The sequence below is a fragment of the Mastigoproctus giganteus genome, chromosome 12, assembly GCF_048544385.1.
Source record: "Mastigoproctus giganteus isolate SK-2022 chromosome 12, ASM4854438v1, whole genome shotgun sequence".
Taxonomy (NCBI): Eukaryota; Metazoa; Arthropoda; class Arachnida; order Uropygi; family Thelyphonidae; genus Mastigoproctus; species Mastigoproctus giganteus.
Genome location: NC_143586.1, coordinates 156,307,538 through 156,319,635, shown reverse-complemented (window position 1 = coordinate 156,319,635; position 12,098 = coordinate 156,307,538). Strand labels below are relative to the sequence as shown.

The window sequence follows — 12,098 nt, the reverse complement described above, 5'->3', positions numbered from 1 at the left end:
TATGTATAGTTAATACCATTTTATACATTCTATATTATTACTAATTTAAGAACACAACATTTAGTTTCTAAGTTAACAGTTGTAAGGTAGAAATATAATTTCATGAATACATCAGTCTACTGTCCACTTCTAGAATTAGTAAACAAGGTGGTGCATCTTCTTTTAAACACCTTGTCTGAAAAAGATTGGAATTCTGCAAAGTTCTTGGCATCTTGAATCAAAATATCGAGGTTTTCAGTCCTAATAGGTTGAGTGCTGTTAAATAGTTCTTATCTGAAGTCGTCATATGCCGGGCAATAAAGCAGAACATGCCTCCAATCTTCTACTACCCCACAAAAACACAAAGGGTCAGATTCAAGTCCAAATTTACACAATTTATCCCGCAGTGAACCATGTCCAGTTATTAAATATGATGTTATCATTGAAGGATAAAACCATCCCATAACTTTCTTATTTACAGCAAACGTTGCATCTTCAATGAACTCCCTGGTAGTGAATCCTGTTTCACTGGATTGCCATCTGTATTTCCATTTCTCAGTGAATTTTGTCCAAAGATTAATTTTCTCCTGCCGAATGTCCGTGGCCGGATTACTTGCAATGTCGAGGATTTGAGTTGCCAAACTTTTCTTTAAATTAGAAATCATGCCTCGGTATGCCACGTAAAGGTCAATCGGGATACAACCTGAGATCACTTGTAAAGCATTACTTGATGTTGTTCTGCAGCATCTGTGTGTTGCCAATATCATCTTTCTCTGCAATGATAAAAGTTTGGCCTTCACTGTGACGTGAGTGACCCTAGGAAACCATATGGCATCCGCATATACTACAATTGGCAAAAATATAGCCTTATAATATAATGCGAAAGTTTTGTGCTTTATACCCCATTCAGCTCTTGAGAGCCTAATCACATTGGCAGTAAACTTTTTAATCTTTTCAGCTAAGTTCTTTACGTGGGGGATAAAAGAAAATTTATCATCAATTAAGAGACCAAGATATTTATTTTGAGAAACATAAGGAATTTGGACATTGTTGATATGAAGTTTAGGAGGTCTGTTATAATCCACTTTATTGTTGAAGATCATAATTTTCGTTTTCGTCTCAGAAAAATTTAATTTGTTTATTCTAGACCATTCCAGCAAATCATCCAGGATTTCTTTCACATGTGTTTCTAGCAAAAGTCTTGACCTGCCTGGTATGCATAGCACTAAATCGTCAGCATATGCTATTTTATTGCAAATTTGACTTTCTTTTAGTAACCATTGGTCTAAAACAGAATTCCAGAGGAGAGGCCCAAGGACTGAACCTTGTGGGCATCCTCTGGAAATGAATTTTGAAAAGAAAATACCAAGTGTTGTGAGATGACTTATCTGCCTATTTGAAAAATAAGATCTAATAACGTGATATAGTAAATCATCACATTCTGCCTCTCGAAGTGACCTGAGGGCGTTCTCCCACCAGAGAGGGCGCTTTCGATACACCAGAGTGTATCGAAAGCGCCCTCAAAGTCGATAAAAACAACCATCATGTATTTCTTGTATGTAGTTCTACATAGATTCACCAAATTTCTGATGGCATCTTCAGTGGAGGAGCCTTTCTTAAAGCCGAATTGTGAATTAGAACTCATATTATTTGCAGCCAAAACCTTCTGCATCCTAGGCACTAATAATCTCTCATAAAGCTTTCCAAGATTTCCTAGAAGGGGATATTGGGCGACATGCCATGGGATCCGTTGCAAATTTTCCAGGCTTTCTGAACATCTTTACTAACGCAATCTTCCAAATATTTGGAAAAGTCCCCTCTAATAGACATTTGTTGAATACATTCAATAATATATGTGGAAAATGTTGGTGAAATCTTTTGATTGCCGCATTTTCAACTAAGTCCATTCCAGGACATTTCGACAGATTGATTTTAGAAATAATGGAGGTGAACGCGCAACGTTCACGTTGCGTTGCAGATGAACTAAGAGCTCCATGTTTGCAGGATAAAGTAGACATTTTGGCTATTCAGGAGCCCTACTCGATGTATAGACAAACGGATAAGTTATATCACGTTGTTGGATACCCGTTAGTAGCTAGAGTCGTTGCATGTGAATCCAAGCAGCCAAAAACTGCCATTGTTGTATTTAATGGAGCTCTAACTGTAACAGTCACATCTCGTTTTTGTACATCCTTTTCTACCTGCATCCAAATTTCTACCAAATTTTTAGACTTCTACATGGTTTCTTTATATTGTGCTCCAAATGATAATATTGAGGTACCAATGCTTAAAATTTCTTCCAAAATATGCATTGGTACCTCAATATTATCATTTGGAGCACAATATAAAGAAACCATGTAGAAGTCTAAAAATTTGGTAGAAATATGGATGCAGGTAGAAAAGGATGTACAAAAACGAGATGTGACTGTTACAGTTAGAGCTCCATTAAATACAACAATGGCAGTTTTTGGCTGCTTGGATTCACATGCAACGACTCTAGCTACTAACGGGTATCCAACAACGTGATATAACTTATCCGTTTGTCTATACATCGAGTAGGGCTCCTGAATAGCCAAAATGTCTACTTTATCCTGCAAACATGGAGCTCTTAGTTCATCTGCAACGCAACGTGAACGTTGCGCGTTCACCTGCATTATTTTTAGGAAGTATTTGTTGGTAGATCTATTGTAATTTAGATGGTTTATTTGTATATTATTCATTAACAATTTTCAGTCTTGCAAGTTCAGCTGCCTTCTGATATTCTGGACAGAGTGGATCCCTTACAGAATGTGCATTGTCCCCTCCTCTTACAGTTTATACATCTCGGGGGTTTTTCTTTATGGGGGAAATCTGTCCCCCAGCCGCACAATGACTGCAAGATACAGTCTTGTGGGTGCAAAACTGCGTGAGGTGGCCAAATCCCAAGCAACCGAAGCATTTTGTCACTATTGTAAATTTCATGTATTTATGGGCACAGAATCCCAAGAAAATTCTATGGTTTTCTAAAATATGTCTAAATAATCTCGGTGAGAAACCTATCACCCAATTAACCGGAGCTAAAACGTAACATCACCTCTTCCTGAATCTCTTCGAAAGTAAAGCCATACTCTTTAAGATTTCATAAAGATGTCCTCTACTATTTCTTCCTTAGTCAAATCTCCTGAAACGTCATAAATTAATAGTGTAGGAAATATTTTTGGTTTGTCCGACTGTAATACAACATCTTTAAATGTGGATGATTGTCTAAGCAGCTCTAAATTCTCCTTGTTAAATGTTTCAACTAACACCCCATTATTTCTCACAGTTCTGACGTTTTTAATTTTTATGTTCAGAACGCAGAGATTTGGCTATTACTTCTTTAACCTCCGACCCCGAGGCCAGCTTGGAGTCGTCCACCGGTCTAAAGATCGCCACATGCTGATGGGCACTGATTTGTGTTGTAACAGTTTTAGCTTCCATAAGTATCCTATCTCTAGAGTCAGTTATATTATAATGCTGCCCTCGTTCCACTCCATCCCCTTCAGAATACATCTGCTTCGTTTGTGTCGAGCTGGTCCTAACTTTATCGGCGTAAGATGGCTGTAAAGTTGGCATCAAACCAGCCTTGCCACTCATGATTTGGTCAAACATATTAGCTCTTACTTGTAATTCCTCTGTCTTGACTTTTATTCTGCGTGGGTAGCACAGTGGTATCGTCACCGTCCTCCCCACACCGGGTGGAAAAGGCCCGAGTTCGAATCCCGTCGATGACGGGAGGAACTTTAGTGGGCTTTTTTCACTCCGTGGCTGAGTTAGTCGGTCTCAGGCGTAGATAGCAAGGTTTTTTCCCTCAGAAACTGAGGTTTTTTCGTTCAGCAAAACAGACAAATCGACCAGAGAACACACGCAATTTACGGACACGAATACGGGTTAATGTAATCATTTGCGGGTAACCCTAATATAGTAATTTTTTTTGTCTTGACTTTTAACTTCTCATTTTGAATTATCAATGACGTGGTAATCGTTTCCATCTCTGCCCAAAAGCTATGGATTATGTTTGAGGCTGCATTAGTTACTTTATTGGTTTCAGAAGCCATGAAATCACTCAAGTTTTTCTTTATTTTCGTCAAAGCCACCTGCATACTGACACTATCTGCAAGGCATTTGCATCAATCGTAAAAACTGGGTCTGTCTTAGACTTATCAGTATTCATTCTATCCGGATATTCTTTGTCTTTTATGCCCTTATCCTCAAGAACACTCAGATTAACCTGAGAAGTAGACGCGTTAATTTCAGAATCGCTCTGTACAATATTTACATAAGAAGTCGTACTTTCAGCTTCGATATCTTTGTCTCCTGACTCAAAACGTATAGTTTTATGAGAAGTGCAGGTAGGTTTAACCCGATTCTGAGCCAAAGGAGGTAAATACTGCTGTGTCAGTTGAGTAACGTGATTAGCGAAGGCGTCCGTAAGCGCGTTTATTAACTCTCCATAGATCATTTGGCCACTCTTATCGCCATTGCCTTTATCAGGATTCAATATAGATATTTTTCTGATGTGGTCAGATTTCCCCTTTGAGAGATGTCTGCGAGTGTAATTTCTACACTTTCCTGGGTAACTGGACTTTCTGTCTCTTCTCTAGATGTCAATTCTTTAGTTGTCAGATCTGGTTTTGTGTTAGTTCTCGCGCTGCCACGACAAAAATCACAAGACCGTTTTAGTTGCCTTTCTTTATTTAACTTTTTAAATGATGGACCTAGGTAGGCTGTACAAAAATTTACGCCACACAACCCTAAAATTTGTGCCACACAGCCTCAGGGATGAGTGGAAGCAATGAAGAGTACTATCATGCGAAGACTTTATACAGACTGGCCAAGACAATCCTAATTTCCTCGATGTATTGCCACTGGAGAGAGTGTTGGATGTTTCAGTATTATCCAGAGACGAAGCGTGAGAGCATGCAGTGGACGTAAAAATCATCCCCAAGGGCCAAAATGTTCATCATAAATGATTTTTAATATTTTATTTCATAAGTTCTGTTGCAGATTTTTCCAGTTTAAAGCAATATTTGATATCCTTTTGTTGCTCCATTGCAAAATCGTGACACGAAACGTTAACGCTACTAACGAAATTGATTGTTACTTGCAATGTATCAGCCTACTGGACAATTTCGTACCGCTATCTGTTGGAGGAATTTGGAACTACAACATGCCGCTTCCTTTAAAAAAAAAAAAAAAAAAGGCAAATTTCTGCACGTCTATTTTGAAACCATCCTTCCTCAAATTGAATTTATGTCCCCCCTCATGTGCGAAGTCTGAGCAAGAGGAATAATCCCATCAGCATTGAGCTTGCTCAATCCATTCAAAGTCTTAACCACCTACATTACCGCATGTAGGTGGTTAAGGCTAATGTTGCCTTTATTGCCGCATCTCGTATCTATTTTTTTCCAAATCCCAGGGGTGTCCAGATACTTTTGGAAATATAGTGTATGAGGATATTGAACGATACTTTTTCAGCACAGGCATTGATTCTTTGTTCGCATTTTCATTCGGCACACTGAGAGTTAATTATTCTGTAATTTATAATCAAGCTAATATCTGGAAAATAATTTGTTTTTTATAACGAGTTCTGTTCCAATGTTCGATAAGAGTTTCTTTTATTTCGTTCAGAGCATTTTTATCTATCATTGAAGGTTGTCGTCATTTTCCAGCTTCCCAATTTCCTTTTCAAAATAATGAAAATTTATAAAAGAAAAAGTTCCGTGTTGAAACATCATGCATAAATATGCAGCAAATTAGAAAATGGAACTGAAGTTTCATCTTTTCTTTCCTTTTATATCCTCCCTCACTTGTTTTTGTTTTCATACTGCCCGGAAAGCATAATCCCCGATGGAAGCACCTAGTGTTCGCTGACTAAACAAGCACAGGGGTATTTATAATTTTTTTTTATGCGTTCGATCAAATTCTTACGTTTTTATTCTTGGATCCAAGAAAGCTTCATTTGTAACTAATATACGTGTGTTCAGGTGTTATCTTTCTCCATCATAAAAGTCAGGTGATAACCGTTGGTCCCTTTCATCTGTATTCAGATATGCAGATTTGTTATGTATTGCGTAATACACAATTGGAGATCCATCATTTGTGAATTGTGGGACAACAACCTTTTGTAGAGTGTAGTTCCCGTTTGTAATGTTTTGCGGTTTTCTGCAAATGCGCATTACATGGTGAGAGGGGCAGTAGTGGCAACTCGATAATTGAAAGTTGACTACTCGTGAGAGAGCCAAAATCATATAAAAAGTTTTTTTTTTTTTTTTTTCCCAGACTTAGAACAGTAAAAAGAAATGAAATTCCACTTGAAATCGTATCTGAATATATAGAAACTATTGTAGGTTAAGATTTGTAAAATGTGTTAACCACGGGCAGTGTAAACTCTATATTTTCTGTATACTCTTACTATTTACAATTTTTCAAGAAAATTGTTATTTTATCTTGCATTTATATCTTCCATTAATTATGTGTGATTTTTTTATACTCACAGATTACTACTACCATCATTTGAGGTACGGAGCAGTCTGTTCTACTGAGTTATGGCGTTGAGTTGTGGGGCGAAATGTGCGAAAGGTGTTTTAATCGCCTTTAATCTTATATTCTGGGTAAGCTTCTTTTTCTTTTACACACATTGCTGTGTAAATTTTTATAAAATATAGTAATTAATAAATGTCAGAGCAACAGGGAAGTTAACAAAAGAATGAAAGGAATTACCTCAATTTTGACTTTTAGTGACTTGTAGCTTTCTACAAGTTACTAAAAGTTCTACAAAAAAAGCTGTTCTGTTGCATTTTGTTAATTTGTCCACAAACTTTAAATATTTTGGTCTTCGCAGTTGTGTTTTATGTATATGGAAGAGAAAAATATTTTTTTTTTAGTTGAAAACGTTTGACATGGTGTTGGGCCACCTTGGTGTTGGGCTTTTAAACTAGCTTGTATTCTATGTACAATAGATTCAAATAAATCTTGAACTGTCTTAAGAGGAATATTGGACCATTCTTCGTGCAGGAAATTTTCAAACTTCTTAAGTGATGAAGGTGGATGAAATCTGCTTCTCACTCTCCTTTCCAAATACGCCAAAATTAGCTTAATAACATTTAAGTTTGGTAATTTTTCAGGCCATGAGAGATGTTTAGCCTCAGGTTCATGCTCCTCAAATCAAGATTGGACACATCTCTGGAGCATTATTATCTTGAAACGTAGCATCGTTTGTGGAAAACAATGTCTGCACCATTTGGGATGAACCTGGTCATTCAAAATATCCAGGTAATCAGTGGCAGTAATTCACCCATTCAGGGTGATGATAAGACCTAAAGAATACCAAATATTGCTGCCCAAACTATTGTTGATCTTCTCGATGTTTGTCCCAAGACAGTCAGGATGATGCACTTCCTTTGGCATTCGCCAAACGTGAATTCTCCCTGACGTTGGAAGAAGTGTGAATGATTCTTCTGAAAATATAGACACGTTTCCAATCATCAAGCGTCCAGTGCTTGTGATCCTTGCACCACTGCACCTTCTTTCCAGCATTACCATCAATAACGAGTGGCTTGGCAATAACGACTTTGCCGTAAATTTCAGCTTTATGAAGTTCGTTTCCGAACTGTTTTTCTAGAAAATCAGAATCTCACATCAAGTTCTGCAGTTATTTTTGAGGTACTAATTTTATGTTTTCAGGATACAATGCTGTTTCGTGTCCGGCAGTCTCTTTCAGTGTCGGCAGCTTCGATTTTCTTCCACAGTTCGTCGTAGAAAATTTTGTTTTTCCATGCTTGATAATTCAGACATCACTGTCGATATAGTTACTCTGGATACATTAAACAAATCGGCTGTTTTAGTCACTGATACCCCTGTTAAACGTGCAACAACAATTTGAACCCGTTGGAATTCAGTCAGATCGGTCATTTTCTTCATTTACCCTTTTATATCACCTCTAAATAAACATCGACTTTTATTCTTCCCTTCAGAGTATTACCTGCAAGAAACAAAAAAAAAAAAATGATTACTGCATGTTCATAAAATAAGTCGTACAGTCATTACAAAATCTAATACTTTGATATCAGGTTTTCCATTATTTTTGCCGCTCCTGTATACAGGGGCGGACAAATGGTCCTTGAGGTTGTCACAAACATTCTCTCAGATATGCCAGACAAGCTGTGCTTACTACCTGGGAGTCTAAAACCCTGATGGAACTGATATTCGGGTGACACTCAAGTGGATCCAATTTCGGCGAAGTCAAGTCGGTCTGTGACAGCCAAATCCTCTGCTTGTACGCTCACGATCGTCTGACTGTTAGTAATCCTGGGTATAACCCCCATGTGCAACCACCCGAGTGTGAACCAACGTAAGCAGGAGTCGAGGTGTGGCGCCCACAACTCGACTCCTGCTTACGTTGGTTACCACATGGAGGATTGCCACATAGAAGTATTGTTAGCAGGCAATACAAGGTGGTTGATGACTCTCATCAACCGGTGCAATACCATCACTTTGATTATTGGAGGCTTGAGGGGGTGGAACCCATGTTTAGTCTACCGAACCAAGTTCCGGTCAAACCTTTCCCATCTCTTCCGTCATGTATTATGACTGAATGCTTTTGGGGTTACAATGAACATCATGGCGAGATCCAAACTTCCTTACATTTTGAGAGCTCTAAAACGGTGTTTGCAGACCGGGCGCCAGGTAGTACACAGGACCAAACCTATTGGTAACTCTCTAGGAGCCTTCCGGATCAGCTAGTGTATAATCTTGCTACCTCTACTCTATCAGATAAGACTGGAGGGAGTCCGAGTAGTGTGTATGCCTGGGGCATTGTCGAGGCCACATTATGTCAAGAATCTGGATATATTCTTACCATGTGTACGCCATATCGAAAAATTTCATTACTCCATGCAGCATGTTTCCCCCCCCCCCTCGCACTTTTCTTACTATTGAATACACCATGAATTGTCAAACTAATAGAGTAAGCGTATCTGCGAAAAGATCTAAACCTCCCAAACACTTTCTAGTCCATTTCACAAATATACGTGGTTTCAGTTCTAATCTCAACGCTGTCTATTTCCACTTGAAGTCTGCCAAACCCCATGTACTTTTTTCTGACAAACATCTCAGTTAACAGTTGATTTAACCACTACTTATCTCAATTGCCCAAATTATTCGCTGTATGATTCCTTTCGTCTCAAAGGTGGTACTTGCGCGTATGTCCGTTCCGATGTTTCCTGTCAGAGACTTGGTAATTTGGAATCTCCTCTTTTCGACCTTCTCTGGTTTAAAATCTCTCTACCTCATTGTGTCAAATTCATCTGTTGTTCCTACCATTCGACCAACTCCACTAATCACTTGGAGCTCTTTGACCTCCTCTCTTTGCAACTTGACTTTCTCCAGTCCAACTTTCCTAACAGTGAGGTACTTTTCCTTGGTGATTTTAATGTTCACAACTCCGGCTGGCCTCCATTCTCTAGTCACACAGACCCAGCTGGTCGAGATGCTGAGGATTTTGCAGTTACTAATGACCTCGCACAGATTGTTCTTTTACCTACCAGAATACCGGATCATCCTAACCTTACAGCCAACACGCTTGATCTTTTTCTCACAAACAACCCTTCTAAGTACACGGTCGAAGTGAGTGGTCCTTTAGGCACCTCTGGGCACAACTTGGTGATTGTCTCTTCTCCAATGGAGCATTTATCTCATGGTTATTCCCAACCTTGTGTTGTTTGGCATTACAAGAATGCAAAATGGGATGACCTGCGAGATTTCTTTTCCTTGGTCAGATTACTGTTTCAAAACTTTGATGTCAACGTTTGCTCAGATCGTGTCAGTGAAATTATTCTTGTAGGAATGGAATCCTTTATCCCACACTCCACTTTAAAATCTCGTCCTTTATCTAAACCTTGGTTTTCCGATGAATGTGCTAAGGCTGTTCAAGAGAAGAACATTGCATATTGTAATTGGCTTGTTTCCAATTCTTCAGTTTCATTTTCTGCCTACACCAAGGCTTACAACAATTGTAAAGCAGTTATTAATCAGTCCAAAATAGATTTTGAACAGGCTAAGAGTAGAAGACTTCCTTCTTGCCCTAATAGTAGCCGAGCATTCTGGTCTCTTGCCAAAGCTATTGGCCGCAACTTTTGCCCATCTCTGCTCCCACCTCTGTTAAAACCAAGTGGTTCTGTTGTCATGTCAGCCAAGGATAAAGCTGCTAGCATCCCATTTTTCTTCCAACTCATGTATTAATGATCTTGGTAAGACACTTCCCATCATTCCCAAAACGCTCCATTCAATGCCTCCTGTGGTCTTCCGTCAAAAGGATATCAGAAGGATTTTGATGAATCTTGATGCTAAGAAAGCTCCAGGTCCTGATGGTATTCCTCCACTTGTTCTCAAAACCTGTGCTCCTGAACTTACTCCTATTCTTTGCCGCCTTTTTTCACTTTCTTATTCCAAAGGTGTTTTTCCTTCTGCTTGGAAATTTTCTCATATTCAGCCAGTTCCTAAAGAGGGTGACAAATCCCTCCCGTCCAATTATCGTCCCATTTCAATTACTTCTACTCTTTCTAAAGTAATGGAGAAATCAATTAACCGGCAACTCTTAAACTACCTAGAAATCTTCCGTGTGATCAACGATCTCCAGTATGGATTCTGTCAGTATTGGTGACATTCTGGCTTATGTTACCCATTTATGGACATATTCAATGGAAAAGTTCGTGAAACACAAGCAGTTGCTTATGTTTCGATCATGACTGGCATAAAGGTCTTCTAAACAAGCTTCCATCTTATGGTTTGCCAACTGTGTTTTGTAATTGGTTATCCAGTTTTCTCTCTGATCGCTCACTGAGGGTAACGGTAGATGGCTCTGTCTTCTGACGTCTCCACTAATGCTGGTGTCCCCCAAGGCTCAGTTTTTTCCCCCCACTCTTTTCCTCTTGTATATTTATGACCTTCTTCCATTGATTGGAAATCCTATCCATAGTTTTGCCCGTCATAGCACTTTGCATTCCACTTTCCATTTTTGAGTAACCTTCTCTGCTCAACCAGCTTCTACTTCTCGAATATCCACTACCAATTTCTTAAATGCCGATCTTCAGGTAATTCTCCAGTAGGACAAAGACAACTTAGTTGATTTCAATCTTTCTAAAACTCAGTCTTGTCTTATATCTTGCAAAAAGGATTCTTTTGCTCCTATGCTTATGTTTGGTGACACTCCGATTTCTAGGCAAAATGATATCTCTCTTTTGGGGATTACCCTGAATTCTAATCTCTCTCTTGGCATAAGCACATTACAAATATTGCTTCCTCTGCATCTAAAAAACTTGGTTTTTTCTTTCGCTCTCGGCGTTATATTTCTTCCAAACAGCTGTTCACTCTTTACAAATCGCAAATCCGCCCTACCATAGAATATTGTTCCCAAAACCTCTCTCAGACCTCTAAATTCCATTCAGAAGAGAGCAGTTAGGTTAATTAATGACTCATCTCTAACAAAGCTCTCCACTGTCTTGGCGCCTCCATAGCCAGGTGGGCAGGAGCAGCAGTGCGTAGCACACGCTTCTTGATTAGACCGGGGTTCGAGCCCGTGACCACCAAATATGGAGAATGCGGAAAGGTCAGGGAATGACCACCGCATATCCCCGGAGCAATATGGCCTTAGTTGTTAATGCTCCTAAAAAAAAACAAACCACCACTTCGGTGTAGAAAATGTTACATGAAAAAAATTACTCCATCGCAGCCAACTTAGAAAAGAATGTGAGGAAAAGTGCCACTTTTTCATTTATGATATTGACATCAATTAATAGCATCCTCTTATAACATTGATGACATTAAAATTGCAAAACTTATAAAGAAATTAATTTAAAGCCTTGCTGAACGTTAGCAGTGTTTAGCAACCGCCTTTGAGTATCAACAGAATTTTTTTTTCTTTTAAGTTTAAGAAGCTTGAATTTTAATTATAATCATTATTATATACATTATTAAATGTACTCATTATTTTTAAAATCTGTTTAATATTTTTGCTAATTTTATTTCTACTGATAAAGGTATAAATATACATAAATATTTTATTTCCCGGAACTGTTTGAGAGCGTTAGGTAGCTTATACC

At 38.6% G+C, this 12,098-nt stretch overlaps 1 protein-coding gene across 2 annotated transcripts in view; it reads left to right on the top strand.

Annotated features, from left to right (window-relative positions):
- The window catches only part of LOC150077533 (CD151 antigen-like), a 240,477-nt gene that overhangs the window by 197,990 nt on the left and 30,389 nt on the right, over positions 1–12,098 (top strand). For both annotated transcript variants that reach the window (XM_090385628.1, XM_090385630.1), the window contains exon 3: positions 6,497–6,611. In XM_090385628.1, coding sequence (XP_090241754.1) covers positions 6,546–6,611 — 66 coding nt within the window. In that variant the 5' untranslated portion in view covers positions 6,497–6,545. The remainder of the gene's footprint in view (positions 1–6,496; positions 6,612–12,098) is intronic.